The 23,376-nt window shown below is 39.6% G+C and overlaps 1 protein-coding gene and 1 long non-coding RNA gene across 4 annotated transcripts in view; one reads left to right on the forward strand and one right to left on the reverse strand.

Annotated features, from left to right (window-relative positions):
* LOC105476985 (serpin B6-like) overlaps positions 1 to 23,094 on the reverse strand; it is a 28,790-nt gene extending 5,696 nt beyond the window's left edge. Inside the window, exons 1-5 of one of the 3 annotated variants that reach the window (XM_024791347.2) lie at positions 22,808 to 23,094; positions 8,328 to 8,502; positions 7,299 to 7,448; positions 3,257 to 3,374; positions 2,408 to 2,550 (exon numbers count right to left, since the gene is read on the reverse strand). In XM_024791347.2, the coding sequence (XP_024647115.2) occupies positions 2,408 to 2,550; positions 3,257 to 3,374; positions 7,299 to 7,448; positions 8,328 to 8,492 (576 nt within the window). In that variant the 5' untranslated portion in view covers positions 8,493 to 8,502; positions 22,808 to 23,094. Of the gene's footprint in view, positions 1 to 2,407; positions 2,551 to 3,256; positions 3,375 to 7,298; positions 7,449 to 8,327; positions 8,503 to 11,514; positions 11,597 to 22,802 lie in introns of those variants that run through there. The other 2 variants (XM_024791346.2, XM_011733278.3) reach the window with 2 other exon arrangements.
* LOC139359992 (uncharacterized) overlaps positions 1 to 23,376 on the forward strand; it is a 58,894-nt gene that overhangs the window by 10,574 nt on the left and 24,944 nt on the right. The window lies entirely within an intron of this gene.

Below are 23,376 nucleotides of genomic sequence, written 5' to 3' on the forward strand. Positions count from 1 at the left end.
ACAAACAAATGGAAGAACATTCCATGCTCATGGATAGGAAGAATCAATATCGTGAAAATGGCCATACTGCCTAAGGTAATTTATAGATTCAATGCCATCCCCATTAAGCTACCAATGACTTTCTTCACAGAATTGGAAAAAACTACTTTAAAGTTCATATGGAACCAAAAAAAGAGTTCACATTGCCAAGACAATCCTAAGCCAAAAGAACAAAACTGAAGGCATCACTCTATCTGACTTCAAACTATACTACAAAGCTACAGTAATCAAAACAGCATGGTACTGGTACCAAAACAGAGATATAGACCAATGGAACAGAACAGAGCCTCAGAAATAATACCACACATCTACAACCATCTGATCTCTGACAGAAACAAGAAATGGGGAAAGGATTCCCTATTTAATAAATGGTGCTGGGAAAACTGGCTAGCCATAAGCAGAAAGTTGAAACTGGATCCCTTCCTTGCACCTTATACAAAAATTAATTCAAGATGGATTAGAGACTTAAATGTTAGACCTAAAACCATAAAAACCCTAGAAGAAACCTAGGCAATACCACTCAGGACATAGGCATGGGCAAGGACTTCATGTCTAAAACACCAAAAGCAATGACAACAAAAGCCAAAATTGACAAATGGGATCTAATTAAACTAAAGAGCTTCTGCACAGCAAAAGAAACTACCATCAGAGTGAACAGGCAACCCACAAAATGGGAGAAATTTTTTTCTATCTTGTCATCTGACAAAGGGCTAAGATCCAGAACCTACACAGAACTCAATCAAATTTACAAGAAAAAAAACAAACAACCCCATCAAAAAGTGGGCAAAGAATATGAATAGACACATCTCAAAAGAAGACATTTATGCAGCCAACAGACACATTAAAAAATGCTTATCATCACTAGCCATCAGAGAAATGCAAATCAAAACCACAATGAGATACCATCTCACACCAGTTAGAATGGCAATCATTAAAAAGTCAGGAAACAACAGGTGCTGGAGAGGATGTGGAGAAATAGGAACACTTTTACAATGTTGGTGGAACTGTAAACTAGTTCAACCATTGTGGAAGACAGCGTGGCGATTCCTCAAGGATCCAGAACTAGAAATACCATTTGACCCAGCCATCCCATTAGTGGGTATATGTTCTTCTAACTTCTTGCCTGTGTTGTGGGCTTAATGCCTGATCTATCATGAGACCATGAGGAAATAGGTAATGTTCTAAAAATGACATAGCGGAAATAGAGAGGTTTGGTCCCTGGAAGTTTCACCAACATCCCACATCAGCCCTGGCCTCTGACCACCTCCAGACTTCCTGTTAAGGGAGATGAACTTCAGGAGTGTAAACACTATGAGCAGGGTTTTCAATGATATCCTAACATACATCTTATTAAAATAAATTTCAAGGAGAGAAATATTTTGCCAGGAGAAAATATGACAGTTCATTTCAAAATAAAGCTAGAAAAAAAATACATTTCTTGAGAAACTGAAGACTTTGACTTACATTGGCCTGAAAGATTTAACTAATGGTCAATGATCGGTAATTACCTTAATTAACATATTCTGTCTACTTTTGTGTATGTCCAAACATTTCTAGAGTTAAACAAGAAAGAATAAACACGATTTAGAGAAAGATAAAGAGCCTTCTGCAAATAATATATTCAAAATTGGAGGTAGCTAAACTCTGTCTGCCCTGTGTATGTGTTTTTGCTCACTTGGTTTTAAGCAAAAATTTGTGCTTGTTTAATATCTTTATTATTAAAAAAAGACTAAACATAATTCATTGGTTCAGTACTTACTGAGTACATGTGTGTGTTAGGCACTTGTAGCATTCTCTACACTCAAACAGCAACAAGCAGAGCAGGAAAAGAAGACACCTGATTCAGCCACTCCAATGCCACCAGGGAGACAGGCAGGGGTCACTGTGACAGCTTAGAGGAGGAGACAGCTTGGGGAGGAGGTGCATTGTCAAGAAAGGCATCTCGGAGGGAACGCTGGCAGAAAGAAAGGAGCATGAAGGTACAAAGGGAAATGAAGATAGAGAAACAGGCAGGATCCGGATCATGAAGGATCACATCATACCATGGAGTTTGAACTTTATCTCACAAGCTTTGGGAAGCCAGTGGCTGTACACTCTGTATGCTCAGATTTGTGGTATAGATAGTACCCAGTATAGATGAGATGAGATAGGGTGCTGGACCAGAGGCCTGGGAGTATGTAACCACGTTGGTTGAGACACCAAACAGAGACAAAGGGAAGGAGAAAAGTCTCAAGGTTTGGAGGGGAGTCCAGCTGCTGAACTACCGAAGGGTCATGTCCAGTCAAAGTTATTGAAGTTAAGCTTCTTGCAGGTGTTAAAGCCAATAGGACAGTTTCTAAAATCACCTTTGATAGTGCAAAATACTCACCTTGCTGATTTTAAAAGGCATTTCCCTAGTTTTGTATTTCTCAAATGAATGATCCCAGTTTCCTTTGAAGTAGATGGCATTCACGAGAATCAGCTTAGTCAATGAATCAACTGAACCTCGAGGCAGCACCTCTGTAATTTTACCTGTAAAGAAGAGTTAAAGAACCATGTACCTAAATGTATTCCTTGATGCTTGTATCAGGAGGGATATTCAGATTGTGTGGTCTCTTTGAGAAGGCAACTATGCATGAAAGCAGTTCATGGTGTCATGAAATATAACCATGTAAAGGGATGCTTGTCCTTAAAACAACCATAGTAACAACACTGCAACAAACAGTTGAAATTGAATATAAGCTCTGGGAAGAAGAATTCCACAACTTGAAAAGAGTGCATAAAACAAACAAGCAGATATTTATAGGCAGAGGATGAACTGATAATAGATTAGGTAGAAAAGAATAATTGGTGACTATGGCATAAAGAAAGAAACAAAGAATTGTCAAAAAAGTGAGCAGTTGTAGCAAGTGTAAAGAACAGTTTAAATTAAGAAGAAGGAAATTTTATTATTATTAATGAAAATAAAACCTACTTAGTACTAACCAGAAAAGAAGTCAATTGAAATGTAGATTGTTCTGGAAGAAACGTACTGAATATTGAGAAACATCAGATACTTGGTAAGAGTAGGGATAAAGCTAGAGAAAATTTCTATCCATTGGCAATATTTCAGAAGCAAATTTTTAAGATTTGCATAATTAGAGAAAAAATCACTCCTTTTATATTTGACAATTTTGTAAAGAAACTAACTATAAAACTGTTAAAATATTATTGAAATAGAATAACGATATATTTTCACCTTCAGTCTTATCAGCAACCCAGGCATTTATGTGTCTTCTGCAAGTCTCTGTATCATTAACAAAGTCAAGGTTTTCTATTTTTGCTTGGTAGAATTTGCTGCAAGAATCTGTAAAACACTAGGATAAACCAAGCAACATAATTTTATAGCTACAGAAACAAGACCAACAGCTTACTTCTTCATTGTGCCACATCATAAAATCAATAATATTATGATTTAGCATACATTTACAAATATAAGGAATTAACCAAAAGTTCAAATTCTTTTCAGCAATATTTACTCTTAGCTTGTAAACTAAGTAATATAGTGGTCTGCGTATCAAATAATTTTCATGACCTGCTGGATCCCTGAAGACAATAGCAGTGCATCAATGACATGATTAAAGACACAGAGAATTATTCAAGAAGACCTAGCAATCCTTACCTGCATGCACCTAATAATTGAACATCAAAATACTTCAGACAAACACTGATAGAACTAAAAGAAGAAACAAATAAATTCACTTTTATAATTGGAGATTTCAACACTCCTTTATGAGAAATAGACCAATCCTGCAGGCAGAAAATGAGTAAGAACATAGTTGAATTCAACTTTGTTTTTCAAGGCTTTGAGATTCTGTGACTATAAAATCTGACACTCCTACAAACTATTAAATTTGTTGAGTGAGGATTAACACAGCAAGTGCTATGGCTGCCTCTTCATTTTAGAACAACAGAATATAAATATGAGTCTACCGTTCCATAAATTATATTGGAAAAATATACAATTCTAGACCAGCAATCTCCATCTGAACCTTCTGGGATGATGAGAATGGTGTAAATCTGCAATGTCCCAAGTAATGCCACATCGGCTATTGAGCACTTGAAATGTGGCTAGTTGGACTGAGGAGCTAAACATTTAATTTTATTTAATTTTAATTAATTTCATGGAAACTTTAGTAACCACATATAGATAGTGAATGTTTTAGACTACAATCAACTTTGCAAAAAAAGTTCATACTATGCCGGGCGCGGTGGCTCACACCTGTAATCCCAGCACTTTGGGAGGCCAAGGTGGGCAAATCACGAGGTCAAGAGATCAAGACCATCCTTGCCAACATGGTGAAACCCTGTCTTTACTAAAAATATAAAAAATTAGCCGGGCGTGGTGGCAGGCGTCTGTAATCCCAGCTACTTGGGAGGCTGAGGCAGGAGAATGGCTTGAACTCCCCCAGGCAGCGGAGGTTGCCGTGAGCCGAGATTGTGCCATTGCAGTCCAGCCTGGGCAACAAGAGCGAAACTCCGTCTCAAAATAAGTAAATAAATAAATAAACTATATTTAGTTACTATAGTCTGTAGGATTATGATATTAACAAAAACCTACATTATGTCATACAAAAGCAGGAAATTTGGTGGAAATTAAATGGACTGAAATAACTAATTTATTGATCATGCACTATAGAATTGTTTTCCAAACTTTCCCTTAAACTACTCACAGCTAACTATTTAATTCCCCTTTTCAGAATTTTGTGGGGTTTTTTTGTTTTGTTTTGTTTTGTTTTTACAGAATTTTCTACTTCTATTTCAGCATAGCATTGGAGAGGAAATGTGACAGTAGTTAGGAACACAATTTCTGCAACTTACTAGCTGTGTGACCTTCAAACATTTTCTTAATCTCTTTATGCCTCCATGTTCTCTCCTGTAGAACAAGGAAGCAGTAATAGCTACACCTCACAAGATAACTGAATTCCTATGAAATATCACCTTTTCATGTAGCATTTTTGAATTCTTGGTATGTTTCAGGCACTACGTAACTGATTTATGTACATTATTTCACGTAACCCTCCCATAACTCATGCCTTGCCAAAATTGCTGGCTCTGCTTGTTTTTCAGTGGTTTGGAAATTGTTTACATCTCTCAATATGAGAAATAATCTGAAAGTAAACTGATGAATCTCACATATTGATGACTTGTTGCACCCCTAGGTGATCTTTTTATCTATTAAACATGTTTTAAAATAATTGTTTGCTATTTTAAGTTACTATTTTACAAGCCATCACTAGTCAAAGTAAAATAACATCTAATTATATATTGCTATTGGTGCCAGATTCTTGGAAATAAGAATAGTTAATTAATTAATTAATGAGAAACAGATGACAAATAATTCTCATCTCTTGATTTTACATTTCAGTATCAAAATAACATTTAAAATATCAATGATTTTCTTAAAATAGTCACCAAAAATGGATATTTGTTTGTTAACATTTTGGTTGTCTTTATATAGAAAACTAATAAAAAGCTGGTAATAAAGTTAATAGTAGCTAAGACTACAAAAATAAGCTGTAAAAATCATAATACCATACACAAATCTTATAAGTATTTGACTTTATGCCTTACAACCTTCACTTTATACCAATTTGTTTTGAAACAATTAGAGTCTGAAACAAGTTTGAAAAATAATGAATAAAACCATACAACACAGTAAGACTGATATCCTAAACATAAATGATTCTTATAAATCAGTAAGAAAAAGACATCCATCCCCATGGGGAAATGTGTAAAATAATACATAAATAGGTAATTCACAGAAAAGATAGAAATGCTCAATAAACATAAGAAAAATTGTTTAGTTCCACTAACAACCAAAAACTTTAAAAGTTAACAATATGTCGTGTTGCTGATGGTGGGTGGAAATGAACACTCTACAAATATGCCTTCGGGATTGTAAAATGGCGACAGTACTGTGGTGAGCAGCTTGGCAGTATTTATTAAAACTTCAAAGCTTCATTCCCTTCCTTCTGCAAATCCATCTTAGACAGTAACTTACGCACATACGAACAAAACTGTGTACAGGATATTACTGTCTGTAATGGCCCCAGTTAAATACAGCTGAAATGCTCATCAAGGAAAGAAATGTTTCCTACATCAAGATATGACCATACTTAGGAATATCAGAAAATGGTTAAAAAGAGTGATGCAGATTCACATAGGCTGAGGTGGAAAGAATTTAAGACACATTGTTAAGTAAAAGACCACAAAGTATAAAGCAATATGTATAGTATAATAATATTATATGGGGGGAAAACTCACAAAGCAAAATTTCTAGATGTGAAGGAGGATACACCTCAAATCTATAAAAGCTCTGACATTGAAAAGGAGAGTAATGGGGTTGGAAATATGTTGATGAGGACTCTTGGTTTATATACATTATATGTGTTTTCATATATCAAGAAATTACTTGAGCAGTTTTGGTTTTTAAAAATAAAAATGTCATGGCCAGGCGCAGTGGCTCACACCTGTAATCCCAGCACTCTGGGAAGCCAAGGCGGGTGGATCACTTGAGGTCAGGAGTTGAAGACCAGCCTTGCCAACATGGTGAAACGCCATCTCTACTAAAAATACAACACTTAGCCAGGTGTGGTGGCACACACCTGTAATTGCAGCCACTTGAGAGTCAGAGGCAGGAGAATCATTGAGCCCGGGAAGTGGAGGCTGCAGTGAGCCGAGATTGTGCCACTGCACTCCAGCCTGGGCGACAGAGTGAGTGAGACTCTATCTCGAAAATAAATAAATAAATAATTTAAAAAATAAAATTAAAATTTAAATGTCATAAAAGCACTGTCAACAAATACAACCAGTATAATTAGCCAAAAATAAGCTTTAAAAGATTTTCAGTGTCTAAAAAGTAAATCAAAATATTAAAATGTGTAAAACATTAAGAAAGTGTCACAATGCACAAAAACGTTAACAATATCTGCAAAGCAAATACCAGAAATACTCATTTTGATCATTTCTTTGTTTTGGCTGATTCTTTTCCAATTGTAAATGTGTGTAAATTCTTTTATAAAGATTATCTCATTAAAGCTTCACAAAACTCTGGGCAGTATTTGCTCTAAGACCCATTTTATAAATGATAAAATGGAATCAGACGAGTGTGTGAGGTTCCTGAATGGAGTCCTGGATTCAGGCCCACCTGTATGAATTCATAGCCCACATTCTTTCTACTACTGTCCATCACCCATTACTATCTTTATTTTCTCCAATGAAAAACAAGTATGACTTACTGAGAGGAAGTCATAAGACTTTTCTCCAAAGAGCCGGTTAGCAGTTCTAAGCAAGTACTGAGTGCCAGTTCTGTTAATTTCAGTGAGAAGTGACTGAAAACCTTGGTGAATATCTCCATCTTCACCTCCAATTTTACTAAAAGAAAGTGCCTGAAATTAAACAAAACAAAAAAACAGGAAAATAACATTTTCAGTATTCCCTGACTTCAAGAAATAGGCACAACACTAAACTTAGCACTAAGAGGTTTACAGATCCTTATTGTAGCTTAAATGATGATTAATTACAGATGAAAAGTGTCTTGAAAGCCACCCAGTCTCCCTACCTATAGCTCTTCTCAGTCCTGCCTATAATTACTTCCTAAAGGAAACCAAAGTTTTCTAAGTATTCGTATGAGTGGAAATGCCTTTTGCAAATCCTAACAAAATGTATCTAGTTATTTATGTTCACTATTTGTGGTAGTTTGTCTGAAAACACAGCTGCCAACCATATGTTCCATCTCTGCATGCACAGGCTGCTCCTGACATCAAAAGATGGAGTCTCTCTCCCCTCCTGTGGGATCTGGGCTGGTCCTGTGACTTGCTCTGAATAACAGAATGCAGACATGATACTGTCCTTAAAAAGCCTAGCAGCTTCCATTTTTGCTCTCTCATAACCCAGCTACTATGGTGTAAGGAAGCACAAGCTGTCCTAAAGCAATGATACACAGAAAAGCCTGGAGGAATGGGAAGACTTGCTTGTAGGGAACTAAGGCCCCAGCCACCAAGCAGCACCAAGACCCAGACAAGTGAGTGAGACCTTCCTGGACCTTCTAGCCCAGTAGCCTGCAGAAGCACCCACATGAGTGATCCCAAGTCACCACAGATGGTCAGGCAGTGGTAACATGCTCCATCCTGCCAACTCTCCATCCACATCCTATGATACTATCAAAGCTGTCTGTTAAAAGAGGAATTTGTTTGGGACTTGAAATGTAGAAGAAGAGCTCAACTGAGTAGTAGCATTTATTGTTGTCTTTAAGTGGCTCTAGGTACCTGAGACATCTGGGCTGCAGTGTTTCCCTTCGCTCCCATGAAAACCATGGCCAAGGCTGACGACATGCTCATGGGTGAAAAAAATATGTTGTTTGAGTTGTTTTCCCCTAGCTTTTTCAAAAGGTTTAATGCAAAGATGCCAGTTGCTTCTGATAGGGCATCCATGACAGTGAACCTGAAACAATGGATTTTAAAACAACATTACATCAATGTGGGCTTACATATGTATTGTATTTTTACTCTTATTTATTAATAAATATGGTTAATACTTTTGTTCAGTGAGCAAATAGGTACACATGCAAAAACTACACTAGGGCTTTTCTTGCAAAATTTCATTTAATCCATACAACGTGATGAGGTAGGTGCTGTAAATATCTGCATTTTACAAGCAAAGAAATGGGGCATTAGCTGTTTTTCCTTATGTTAATATTGCTTTTTCTTCATTTCTTTAGTTTTCAATGTGTCTCTGGCAAATTTTCCCCTAAATTTTCTACAGATCAGTCAAACATTTTTAGTAATCACTTTATATGTTCAACCACATATGAAGAACCTATCAATCCCATTTTTCATCTCTCAGTCTTTCAGTCTGCTGATGAGTGCAGCATTCTTTAAAGTCTAAAATTTTCATTACCAAAAAAGAATTTTCACAAGCAGAGAACAACTTTCCCTACTATTATACTTTAGTTATTGATCAACTTATTGTTTTCCAATATGATAAACCTAATTTTTTTCTTAAACTGTAAAGCATACTGCTTACACAGCAAGTAAGTCATTTTTTTAATGTTTAAGCATTAATTATGAAGTCTAATAATCAGATGCTTTATTTATTTATTATTTATTTATGTATTTTGAGACAGAGTTTTGCTCTTGTCACCCAAGCTGGAGTGCAATGGCGTGATTTCAGCTCACTGCAACCTCCACCTCCCGGGTTCAAGTGATTCTCATGCCTCAGCCTCCTGAATAGCTGGGATTAACTGAGGCTGGAGTGCAGTGCTGTGATCACGGCTCACTGCAGCCTTGACCTCACAGGCTCAAGCAATCCTCCTGTCTCAGGTCCCTCCACCCATCTGAGTAGCTGAGGCCACAGGCATGACCACCATATTTGGCTAATTTTTGCATTTTTTGGCAGAGACGGCGTTTCACCATGTTGCCCATGCTGGTCTTGAACTCCTGGACCTCAAGTGATCCGCCCACCTCAGCCTCCCAAAGTGCTGGAATTACAAGTGTGAGCCACCACACCTGGCCTCTATTAATTTTTAAAATTTAAGCTAGTAAAATTTTGATTTCCGAAAAATCCTACTTATGCCCTGTTATTCCTTTTTCACAGCATTCAGTTTGAATTCCCTAGAGAACGTCAATTATAGTTTTATTGTGCTGTCTTCTGCCTCTGGTGCTGCCTCACTTTCTCAGATGTCTTTGCCATGGTGGTTAGTGTTTGCTCTTACTATTTAGATCTCTCTCTTCATACATGGGCTTTTCCAGAAATGCTGAACTTTCCAGTCCATGTTTAAAATGAAAACACGGATTAGAAGTTCTGTTTACATGGGTAGGTCATTTTGGTTGTAAGGGTGGAGGCTATGGGAGGGAAAGGTGATTCACTGCAATGCGATTTTGTTGAGGAACCAGGAAATGAAGGTCTTTTTTCTGAGACCAGTGGGTTTTTCGAGACACTAATCTTCTGGTGGTATGGAAGCAGGTGGGGTCGGGGGACTGAGGGGACTTTCACTTGGCCATTAGCTGGTTTCTAGCCTGGTGCCTTCCTCCATCCCCTCACAGAACCTGTGGGTCCCTGCGTTTGAGCATCAGATCCTGTAGGGGTGAGACACTGGTCTGCTATTGGGTAGCTGGCTAGGGGAGGGAGGGTGGTTGGTTGCCAAGGTGGGTACTGGCATCAGGGGAATCAAACCATTCTGTAAACAGATTTAGACCAAGGCCCGTATTTCTCAGCCCTGCATTTCCCTCCTGTCATTTCAGGTAATTAGTGCCCCCAACGTGAAGCCTCACCGTTCTTTGTAGGTTACTTCCCACCCCCACCCCACAAAAGGCACTGAGGGCACCAGTCTCACTCTTTTATCCTCTTTCCTCCTCCGAAAATCTGCGAAAATCTCTTGCCCACTGTTTGCTTCCTCTCTTAGTTTCACATCAATCACAGTGCACATTGCGTGACTTAACACGTCAGCCCTATGAACTACAACCGGGAGATTACAGCTCTCAGTCACACTTCTGTCGCCAGGCACAATTAGACCCCTACAGTGCTGAATATTAATTTGCTATAACTTATGTTTTCCAAAACTGAGTTTTAAGGGATGGGTGAGAATAAACTAATTCCAGTGCCAATTTTATCTTACACGACAAAATCTAAATACGATTAAAATGCACCCTCCCCCCCCCCCCCCCCCCCCGCCACACACACACCCAATCTTCTCTTAGCTTAAGGATAACGAATTTTGAAATATTTTATCTTGCAATGAGTTCATTTAAAACAGATGTGGAATGTCCCTCACGATTATCTTTGCAGGCCTGGACGACCTCAAAAGTGCTGTGGTGTTGGCCAAACTCTGGAGGCCAGAGAGGGCTGTGACACCCATGCGCTCATTCTTGGAAAAGGTGTTGGGGGAGGCGCAGGGTCCAGGCTGCCTTTGGGACCCGCCCCTAGTTCTCTCTTGAGGGTCTCCATTCTTCTCAGAAATTTCCAACACACTGCTCTCTGCAGGGTCACCTGTGGCCAGGTGGCCCCAGGCTACAGACCTAGAGGCTCCCCGACGCCCCCATCCCGCAGGCGGCCTTGCCTCCTCCTGGGCCTCCAGGTGCACGGCCCGAGGACCTAGAGGAGTCACAGCCTCCTCCCGCCCCTAGTGAGTACTTCAGCAGGGTGGGCTGGGCGGCCTGAATGTCTGCACCTGTTTCCCAGCTCCAGCAGGGTGAGCCGAGACGAACCAAGACAGGCCCTCCCCAGATCCGCACCCATCCTCCCCACCCGCGTCGTTGTCAGGACAGGCAGGGGTCTCAGTCAGGCGCAGCTACGCCCCTGCCGTCCGGAAGCCCCAGGAAAACGTCCCAGGTCCAGGAAGGCGTGCTGGGCTCTATCCCCGGCTTCACCTTCGCAGCTTCCTGCCCCTTTCTTAGGCGCAATAGCGGATAACCTGGTGCCAGGGTGTGGAAGCCGCTCCCCAAACCAGGCACGTACCCCAGTTGTAGGCGCCGCTGCCCAGAAGCGAGGAGAGACCGGGTCGGAGTGGCGGGGACAAGACGTCTGGCCGAGGCGGCTGTCAGATCCTAGCGGGGTAGGGAATCCGGCAGAGTCGGCACCCGGCCAGGCACCTCCCCAGCCCAGCTGGCGCGTAAGTAGGAGGGCGGTGCGAGTCCCGCAGGCAGCGGGGGCTTCCTGTGCGTCGTATTGAGGAAGCTCACGCGAATAAAAGGAAGACGCTGCTCTCTGGGAGTTTTCAATCAGGAAGCAATATTACACCCCATTCCTACCCCGAGTTAATGTGTCCTTGAAAATAACTGTGAATTATTACTTCAGTGACCAGAAAAGTGCCAATTCTTGGTACATGGAAGTAAGCAGCACATTGCAGAACGACAATTAAAAATAAACAAATCTATGCAGCCGTCTAGTGATACGAATAAGCTACACGTTGTAGAACGAAAGTCAAAAATAGACAAATCTATGCAGTCGTCTAGTGATATGAATTGGACTTCAGGGCATTGACAAATTATACAAATGACTGTGAAAACCCTGTTTACCTTTTTGGAGCAGGCATGGAGAACAGAAAGGATTCAGATGACTGGGGGTAGGGAGAATAATAGCTGGATTTTACTTTTTGTTTTTATTTTTTATTGATAGATAAAAGCTGTATATACTTTCAGGTACATGTGATAATTTAATACATTCATACAATTTATAAAGATCAAATCAGTGATGCTGGGATGTCCACCACTTTAAATATTTGTCTTTTCTTTAAGCTAGAAACATATAAATAATTATCTTCTAGCTATTTTGAAATAAACCATATTCACCCCGCTGATTTATCAAACGCTGGATCTTATTATTCTATCAAACTGTATATTTCTACCATTAATCTTCCTTCCCAGTCTCTGATAACCACTAATATACTCTCTATTTTAATGAGATACACTTTTTCACTTCTCACATATGAGTGGGAACATCTGATAATGTTTTTCTTTCTGAACCTAACTTATTTCGCTTAACATAATGGCCTCCAGTTCCATCCATGTTTCTGCAAATGACAGGATTTCATTTCATTCTTTTAAAAGAATGTTTAGAATATTTATGGCTGAATAATATTCCCTTGTGTCTATATACACCACATGTTCTTTACCCACTGATCCACTGATGGGCACTTAGGTTCATTCCATATTTTGGATATTGTGAGTAGTGCTGAAATAAACATGGAAGTTCAGTTAGCTTTTCAATATATTGATATCCCTTCTTTTGGATATATACCAAGTAGTGGAATTGCTGGGTCATAATGGTAGTTCCATTTCTGAGGAACCTCAGTGCAGTTTTCAATAGTGACTGTACTAATTGACATTCCCACCAACAGTATAAGAGGGTTCCCCCTCCTCCACATTCTGAGTAGCATCTGCTATTCCCTGTCTTTTTGATAAAAGACATTTTAACTGGAAGGAGATGATAGCTCATTGTGGTTTTGATTTGCATTTCTTTGATTAGTGATGTTGAGCATTTTTTTATATAGCTATTGGCTGTTTGTATGTCTCCTCTTGAGAAATGTCTGTTCAGATCTTTTGCCGATTTTTAAATCAAATTATTATGATGATTATGATTTTTGCTATTAAGTCATGTAAGGTCCTTATACATTCTGGTTATTAATCCCTTGTCAGATGGATAATTTGCAAATACTTTCATTCTGTGGGTTGTCTCTTCCTTTTATTGATTGTTTCTTTTGCTGTGCAGAAGCTTTTTAGCTTGATACAATCCCATTTGTCCATGTTTGCTTTGGTTGCCTGTGCTTTTAAGGTCTTATACCTTTGCCCAGACCAATGTACTCCAGCATTTCCCCAATGTTTTCTTCTATTAGTTTCATAGTTTCGGGTCTTACATTAAAGAACTTAATTCATTTTTATTTTATTTTTGTGTCTAGTGAGAGAGAGGGCTCTAGTTTCATTGTCCTGCCTATGGTAATCCAGTTTCCCGAGCACCATTTATTGAAGACACTCTTTTCTCCATTGTGTATTCTTGGCACCTTTGTAAAAAATGAGTTGCCTGGGCTGGGCACTGTGGCTCACACCTGTAATCCCACCACTTTGAGAGGCCAAGGCAGGTGGATCGCTTGAGGCCAGGAGTTCAAGACTGGCCTGGGAGACATGGTGAAAGCCCATCTCAACAAAAAATACAAAAATTAGCCAGTCATGGTGGTGTGCACCTGTAGTTTCAGCTACTCAGGAGACTGAGGTGGGAGGATCACCTAATCCCGGGGAGGCCGAGGCTGCACTGAGGCATGATTGCGCCACTACACTCCAGCCTGGGCAAGAGCGAGACACCATCTTGAAAAAAAAACACAAATGGGTGGGCTATAAATGTGTGGATTCATATCTAGGTTTATATCTAGGTTATTTATATCTAGGTTATGTTCCGTTAGTATGTGTGTCTTTATGCCAAACTATGCTGATCTGCTTATTATAGCTTTGCAGTAAATTTTGAAATCAGGTAGTGGTATGCATCCAGCTTTGTTTTCTTTGCTCAGAATTACTTTGCCTATTCTGGCTCTTTGGTAGTTCCATATAAATTTTAGAATTTTTTTTTTTCTATTTCTGTGAAGAATTTCATTGGTATTTTGATAGGGATTGCATCGAGTCTTTAAATTGCTTTCAGTAGAATGGACATTTTAACAATATTAGTTCTTCCAGTACATAAGCATGAATATCTTTCCAGGTTTTGTGTGTTCTTGTCTATTTTTCATTACTGTTTTGTGGTTTTTCTCATAGAGATCTTTAACTTATTTGATTAAATTGATTACTAGTCATTTTATATTCTTTGTAGCTATTGTAAATGAGATTATTTTCTTGATTTTTTCAGATTGTTCATTGTTGATGTGTAGAAATGCTATTGAGTTTTGTATGTTGATTTTATATCTTACAACCTTACCGAATTCATTTATCGGTTCTAACTATTGTTTTGCTGGAGTCTTTAGGTTTTTCTAAATATAAGACCATGTCATCTTCAAACAAGGCTAATTTCACTTCTTCCATTCCAATCTGGGTGCCCCTTATTTCTTTCTCTTGCCTAATTGCTAATTGCTCTGGCCAGGACTTCCAGTACTGTATTGAATAAAAGTGATGACATTGGACATATTTGTCTTCTTCCAGATCTCGTAGGAAAAGCTTTCAATTTTTCCTGTTCAGTTTAATATTAGTTATTTGTTTGTCACATGGCCTTTATTACTTTGAAATATGTTCCTTCTATACCCAATTCATTTTTTTAAATCACAAAGCAATGTTGAATTTTATCACATGCTTTCTCAGCATCTATTGAAATGATCATATGGTTTTTGTTCTGGGTTCTGTTAATGTGGTGTATTGCATTTACTGATTTATATATTATACATTGAACCATCTTTGCATCCCTGAGATGAATTCCCTTTGATAATGGTGAATAATCTTGTTAATGTGTTGTTAAGTCTAGGTTGCTAGTAATTTTTTGAGGATATTTTGATCTATGTTCATCAGTGATATTGGCCTATAATATTAAAACCTTATAGATATAACAAATTATTTTAAAGAGGTGACAACTCAGATTATAAAGGAGAGAATAGATACAAAGAAAATAAAAAAAATACACTTTAATTCTATCCCCCAATTTTTAGTTTATGTTGTCTCAATTTACATATTTTTATATTGCCTGTCTTTTAACTGGTTGCTGTAGCTATTGTTGTTTTTGATAGTTTTACCTTTTGGGCTTCATACTAGAGTTATGAATGAATTACATACCACAGCTACAGTATTATTCTGAGTTTGTCCATGTACCTAATTTTACCAGTGGGTTTTATATCTTCAAATATTTTCTTTTTGCATGTTAGTGGTTTTGGGGTTTTTTTTTTCCAGATTGAAGAATTCTCATTAGCTTCTTTTTGTGTGCGTGTGGTGGTGAATTCTCTCAGCTTTTGTTTTTCTGGGAAAGACTTTATCGTTCCTTCATTTTTGAATGATAGCATTGCTGGATATAGTATTCTTAAATGGCAGTGTTTTGAACAATGTCTTTCCACTCCTTCCTGGTCTGTAGTTTTCCATTGAAAAGTCTATTGCCACATGAATTAGAGCTCCTATAAATACTGTTTGCTTTTTTCTTGCTGTTTTTGGGATCCTCTCTTTGTCTTTCACTTTTGAGAGTTTATTATGTGCCTTGGGGTAGTCTTAATTAACTTGAAACTGGCTTTCTCTAACCTTCCTGCATCTGGATGTTGATCTCTTTCTCAAGTTTTGGAAAGTTTTCTATTGTAATTTATTTGAATAAACTTTCTACCCCTTGCTCTTGTTCAATTCCCTGTTGAACAACAATAGTTCAGTGATCTTTTTATTGTCTTGAATAGCTTTTCCAGAATGTCGTGTAATTAGAATCATACAGTATGTAATTTTTTCATATTAGCTTTTTATACTTAGTAATATGCATTTATATTTCCTCCATTTTGTGACTTGATAGCTCATTTATTTATTGCATGAGTAATATTCAATTGTCTGGATGTAGCAAGCTTTCTTTATCCATTCACCTACTGAAGGATATCTTGGTTGCTTCAAAGTTTTGGCAATTATGAATAAAGCTACTATAAAATCTGTGTGCAGGTTTCTCTGTGAACATAAGTTTTCAAGTCGTTTGGGTAAATACCAAGGAGGATAATGGCTGGAGTGTGTGGTAAGAGTATGTTTAGCTTTGAAAGAAACTGCCAAACTGTCTTCCAAAGTGGATATACCATTTTGCATTCCCACCAACAACGAATGAGAGCTCCCGTTGCTCCACATTTTCACCAGCATTTGGTGATGTCAGTATTCCAGATTTTGGCCATTATATACGTATTCAATAATGATATATAATGTGGATAATATTTTCTTAACCTTATTTGCCTTCTGTGTATCTTCTTTAATGAGGTGTCTGTCAAGGTTTTGGCCCCTTTTTTCATTGGGTTGTTATTTCTTTACTGTTGATTTTTAAGAGCTCTTTGTATATTTTGAATAATAGTCCTTCATAAGATGTATCTTTTGCAAATATATTCTCTGAGCCTGTGGTGTGTCTTGTATTCCCTTGATAGTGTCTTTCATGAAACAGAAAATTTTAATTTTAATGAAGTCCAGCTTATCAATTCTTTCTTTTATAAATCATGCCTTTGGAATTGTGTCTAAAAAGTCATCACCAAACTCAGAATTATCTAGATTTTCCCTATGTTATCTTCTAGGCATTTTATAGTGTCATATTTTGAGTTAATTTTTGTGAAGGGTAGAAAGTCTGTGTCCAGATTCATTTATTTTTGCATGTGGTGTCCAGTTGTTCCAGCACCATTTGATGAAAAAAACTATCTTTACTTCATTGCATTTCCTTTGCCCCTCTTATAAAAGATCAGTTGACTGTAGTTATGTAGGTCTCTTTTTAGATTCTCTATTCTGTTCTGTTGATCTATTTGTTTATTCTTTCACCAATAACACACTGTCTTGCTAACCGTAGCTTTAAAGTAAGCCTTGAATTTGGGTAGTGTCAATTCTCCAACATTGTTCTTCTTCAGTGTCATGTTGACTACTTTAGGTTTTTGTCTTTCCACATAAACTTTAGAACCAGTTTGTCAATATCTGTAAAATAACTTGCTAGAATTTTGATTGGGATTGCATCGAATCTATACATCAGGTTAGTGAGGACTGACATCTTGACAATATTGAGTCTTCCTACTCATTAATATGGAATATCTGTTCATTTATGTAGTTATTTGATTTCTATCAACAGAGTTTTGTAGTTTTCCTTAAATACATCTTGTACATATTTTGTTAGATTTGGACCTAAGTATTTCAGTTTTTGATAGCTAATGTAGTGAGTATTGTGTTTTTAATTTCAAATTCCATTTGTTCATAGATAGTATATAGGGAACAGATTCACTTTTATATATTAACTCTTATCCTGCAACCTTGCTATAATCTCTTATTAGTTCTATAATCTCTTATTAGCCTGGCTACAGTCTTATCAACTTTACTGACCTTTTCAAACTGCCAGCATTTGGTTTCTCTCTTGATTTTCTCTCTTGACTTCATGTTTTTAATTTCATTGATTTATGCCCTGATTTTTATCATTTATTTTGTTTTGCTCACTTTGGGATTAATTTAATCTTTTTTATCTGGTATCCTAAGTTGGAAGCTATCATGAGTCATTTTAGAACTTCCAAACATTCTTCTTTTCTAATATAGGCATTCAATGCTACAAATTTTCCTGCATAGGTGACTCAAATTTCAAATTATCCAAGTAAGGCTAAGTGTCTAAATTGTAAACTATAACCTTAAATGAGTAAAAAATTGACCCTAGTGGATTAAATCATCATGGTTAGATCAATTGCTTAATTAACCCAACTACCTTAGTTAAGCAAATATTTACCACACACATACAGTGCAAAACATTGGGATTGATCTGGAGCTGGAATATCTGCCCTCCAAGAGAAAACATAAAACAAGTTCCCAGGTAACTATCTACACCTATATATTTGGTTTTCCTGTTAGATTAGTTAACATTGCAACGTTTTCAATGAACAATAGAAACATGATTCAGTGACATATACCAATATCCAATCAGTAATGTTATAATACTTTTAGATTTTCACATTTAATGTCTCAACACCTGCCCCAAAGAAATCAAGCAGACACTCCCAGTGACTCACCTAAGAAAGCTGTTTGAGTCCAAGAGGACAATTTAGAATGAGATAGTCAAAAGTGATGGAGACATAAGAAGCAGAGATCTAGCGAGATTGCAAGCAGTGAGCAAATAAAGGATGAACACTCATTTCCTGAGGGAATTGGCAACCCTCTTTCCTGGAAGAAAAGCATCTAGAAGATTGAGGTCATTAATTTTTCTATCCCAGAAAACCTTCCTCTAAAAAGATACTTAAAAGGTAGCTGATAGGCTGTTCTTTGCCTCTCACTGGGCATGTGAGCATAGCTAGAAGGTGGACCTCAGATTTCTCTAGGCTTCCCTTCTAAGGACTATTTGGCTGAAACTCTAATCTCTGAACTCCAGCTGCTATTCTATACTTGTGAGAACAGTCCTGCTGGCTCTTCCACTGGAATCCTGAACTTATTGCCAAGGGCTGGCTTATGTCGGATGTATTCTGGGATTGGGGCAAAGAACCTGCTTAATATCCTCAAATATCTTCTTCTTCTTCTTTTTTTTTTTTTTTTTTTTTTTTTTGAGATGGAGTCTCACTCTGTCACCAGACTGGGGTGCAGTGGCACGATCTTGGCTCACTGCAACCTCTGCCTCCCGAGTTCAAGCAATTCTCCTGCCTCAGCCTCCCAAGTAGCTGGGATTATAGGCGAACACCACCACGCCCAGCTAATTTTTGTATTTTTAGTAGAGACAGGTTTCGCCATGTTGACCAGGATAGTCTCAGTCTCTTGACCTCATGATCTACCTGCTTCAGGCTCCCAAAGCGCTAGGATTACAGGCGTGAGCCACCGCACCCGGCCATATCTTCAAATATCTTAGTGGAGGGTCAAGCACTGAGGCTGGAACATATTTTTCTGGCACTCAACAAACTGCATCTCTGCTCACAGACTGGTAATGACCAAGTGCTGAAGAAGATTCCTTATCCCTAGTGGCATCCATTCCCTAAACTGAAATAATAGGTCTGGAATTGAAGTAAATTCACAGTCCTTCAATATAGATGCAACATTGCTTTTTTCTCCCCCTTACTGGGATTCATGGAAAAATTCACTATAAATTTACCTCTCTTGTTCCCACAGTTAAAAATCAAAATAATTCATTTTTGAGGGAAAAGGACTCAGTGATGCAATAAGGCCATGCTCTCCTGCTCCACTCTAGATTTCTATTGTACTATTTTTTAAAAAGAGAAAAAGTGATTGTAGTTTTTGAACCACAGAACATTTTTTACATTTAGATGCTTAGATATTTTCTAAACCCTTCCCACATCAAATTTGTTCATCCCTTGAAATCCCTTCTTCACTAAATAACGGATTTGGGAAATGATATAAAACAAACCATTTACTACTTGCCCATAACTTCATTTATTAGACTTTTAATGTACTGAGCACTGTAACAGGCCATAAGGAAGTTGAGAAACAAAACTAAGTAAAATATGTGCCTTCTTTTTCTCTGTATCTCAGATGAATGGGAAAGACAGGTTGTATTTACAACAGAGTGGACAGCATCTCTAATGGAGCAGGTACACAGCAGGATGAGAACAGAATGATGGAAACAGTAGCTCCAGTGACTCAGGATGAATCCATAGTAACATCAGTTGAGATGAGTCTTGTAGGATGAGTGATTTTACAGATGGCGAGTGGAGAAAGAATATATTAGGCAGAGATGACATGTTTCTAAAAACATGGTCGTGAAAAAGTTCGTAGCAGGTGAAGAATGGGTATATTTTGTGGGTAGAATAGAAGGTGTGTACTGGGGAGTGGCCCATGATGACACTGAATGAGGTTAAACCCAATCAGTAGGTCAAGGCTAAACTGGAAAAGATTCTTCATGCAATTCTAAGAAATTTGGGGCTTATTCTTTGAGCAATGGAATATCATTATAGAATTAAAACCAGAGAAGTAGCATGATAGCATGATTTGTTGATCGCTCTCTCTCTCTGTGTCTGTCTGATTTACTGTAATGTCAATACTTAGGATGCAGGAGGAGACCAGAACACAAGTAATTTGGGCCTAAGCCCAGACAATAGCAATGGTGATGCCAAGAACTCATTAGAAGGCAGAAATCATAGGAGCTAATGACCAAGTTGATTTTGGGGGAGAGGGCAAGGAAAAGAGCAGAGTACCGTATGTCTTAGTTTTTTAACACACATAGTTAGATACATGATGACATTATTAACAGAGAGAGAGAGAGAACATGCGGGGAAGGAGTAGCAGGTAGAAATGTCTGGAGACAGAAGTAAAGACTGAAGTATGCTGTATAGGTGCCAAGTGAACTTTTGGGAGACACAAATAGGCCCAGCAAGCTTGCATATCAAGAAGGCATTGCTCTGATGAAAGAAGCCTAGATGATGTCAATATTTATTTATTTATGTATTTTTTATTTATTTATTTATTTTGAGACAAGGTCTCTACTCTGTCTCCCAGGTTGGAGTGCAGTGGCACTATCACGGCTCACTGCAGCTTTGAACTCCTAGGCCTAAGTGATCCTCCCTCAGCCTCCCAAGTAGCTGGGACCACAGACATGCATCACCATGCCCAGCTAATTTTTTTTTCTTTTTTTGTAGAGACAGGGTCTCACTATGTTGCCCAGGCTGGTCTTGAACTCCTGAGCTCAAGTGACCCTCCCACCTTTGCCTCCCAAAGTGCTGGGATTACAGACATGAGCCACCATGCCCAGCAATGCCAACATTTAAGATATGGCTTCAGAAAGAGGACATAGCAAAGAGGACGTGAAAAAGGAGAAGATACACAAAAAGCTAGACAAAGGAAAGGAAGGAGGTGAATAGTATCAGCAGCTGATACTAGAGAAAAGGACCGTTAAGATTGAAGAGAGGACAATTCTCAGTATTCTAGTCATTACTTACCTTAGTGAGAGTGGTTGGGATAAAAATCAAATTGATTTGGATTGAGATATAAAAGGGAAATGTGGAGACAGCCCTCTTTCAAGAAACCTAGCTGTGAGAAACAAGAGAGAGCACGCTGTCTAGAGATAGAGGGAAGCTGGAACAAGAATGGTGTTGTAAGGACAGATGGCATTTACCATGTCATTTGCCTTCTGAATAGTGACAATCAGAAACAGCAGGTAAAATACTAGGAAATTAGGGAAATGTCTTTCATTTAATGAAAAACATAAAACTAAAAAATGAATGAAAGAGCTGTTTAAGAAGGAGGATAGACAGGACCTGGGGATTGTTGGGTGGGAGAGTGAGGAAGGAGAAAGCTGGCATGATTTCCAGACTTACTAACTTGGACAAGCCGGTGAATGGCAGTGACATAAGCAAGATTGGGGAAATAGGAAACTGAATGAATTTGGAGGAGAAAATGAATTTCATTTTTGACATGCTAAGGTTATATGGAAAGTTCAGGAGAAGTTTGGGAGGCAAAGGTGGAAGGGTCACTTGAGCTCAGAAGTTCGAGACCAGCCTGGGCAACATAGTGAGACCCTGTCTCTACAAAAAAGAAAAACTTAGGGGTCCTCAGCAAATCGGTATAGCTGAAGTCACGGGAATGGAGAGATTTTCCAGAGACAGTGTAAAGAGCACCCGAGCCCTAAGAACGCCAAAATATAAGCGGTCAATAGAGGGAGAAAAGAGCCAGAGAAAGACACTTAGAGAGGCAAGAGAGGCACAGAAAGAACCAGATAAGAGAGTTATTGAAAACAACTATTGAGGAAGTTGAGCAGTTGGGAAAGATGACAAGGCTCATATGGGGTCATGGAGTACGTGACCATAGTTAAGTGGCAGTAAAAGTGCCTAGAATCCAGCGGGTGTAGAATCTTATGGGTTGGGGGTTAGCCGGGCATCTAGGAGGAACCGAAAGCTGCATATGTGTGGACAGATGATGGTGCCGGTGCGGATGACGAGGAAGTGAGCCAGATGCTGAAATCCAGAGATGTCGGGAAAAGAGCAAAGGCTCCCGTGCGGACTAGGAGCTGAGTCAGACGGAGAAATACAGGGCTTGGAGTCCCTGAAAGCAACAGGTATCTCCAGGCCCTAAAATTAGGGTAGCCCCGGCCTCGAGGTGATCCCCGCCCGAGCCCAGCGCCATTTCTCGGCCAGGGCGCGTGGGGTGCAGGAGTGATGGGCGAGGCTGCCTGGAGCTCCGCGGAGAGATGGGGCCCGTGAGGCGTCTCGAGGGCCACCCCTCCACTCCCGGGGGAGTTCCTTCCTCCCGGCTCTGAGCACCAGCTGCGGGCCCCCTCCTGCGCCCCTGCCTCCCCACAGCGCGTTCTTCCCTTCCACGCTGGCCTTGCGAGAACTCGCCCTTCCCCGCTAGGGCTCCGCCCCACTGGCGGGCGTGGGTTTCACTCGGAAGCTCTTTCAAGGATTCTGCGCCACTTACATCCTGCGGGGCTGACTGTGTCCGTAGAGGCTCCCCAACCCCTCAGCCAACCCCGTGCTCCACCCGAGGGCTCCCGGGAGGGCTGGCAGCGGGGGTGGGGGTCGCAGGACGCCACGGGTAGGAGGTCCTGGGGGGAGGAGTCACCTTGATGTCCACTTCGGGGAGAGAAGGGTCAAGGGACACCTCATACACCCTAAAGAGACCATCTATTAGTTCCCGCCACAGCGCCCTGTTTATTTCTGTCACCTCACCGATCACGAGCTGTAATTAGAATTAGATGTTGTTGAGGCTGTGGTTCACTCTCGACGTCCGCTAGAATTAGTCTCCAGGAGATGGCAGCCGAGGCACACCGCGTTCCGCGCGCTGGACCAGTGTTAGAGGCGACGCGCTCAGGCCTTCTGTGCGGACCCGGAAGGAAGGTCAGGCCCAGGGGCCCGAAAGGAAGAAGCAGCAGCCGAGGATGGGCGCCCAGGATGAGGATCGCGCGCTTTATTGCGCTCGCCGGGGCTAAGATTACCGGGAGATGTTGGTTTTGAGTATTTCAGCCACCCATAATGATTTTTTTTTTTTTTTTTTTTTTGAGGCGGAGTCTCGCTCTGTCGCCCAGGCTGGAGTGCAGTGGCCAGATCTCAGCTCACTGCAAGCTCCGCCTCCTGGGTTTACGCCATTCTCCTGCCTCAGCCTCCGGAGTAGCTGGGACTACAGGCGCCCACAACCGCGCCCGGCTAGTTTTTTTTGTATTTTTAGTAGAGACGGGGTTTCACCGTGTTAGCCAGGATGGTCTTGATCTCCTGACCTCGTGATCCGCCCGTCTCGGCCT

This window comes from Macaca nemestrina, chromosome 19 (assembly GCF_043159975.1).
Source record: "Macaca nemestrina isolate mMacNem1 chromosome 19, mMacNem.hap1, whole genome shotgun sequence".
NCBI lineage: Eukaryota > Metazoa > Chordata > Mammalia > Primates > Cercopithecidae > Macaca > Macaca nemestrina.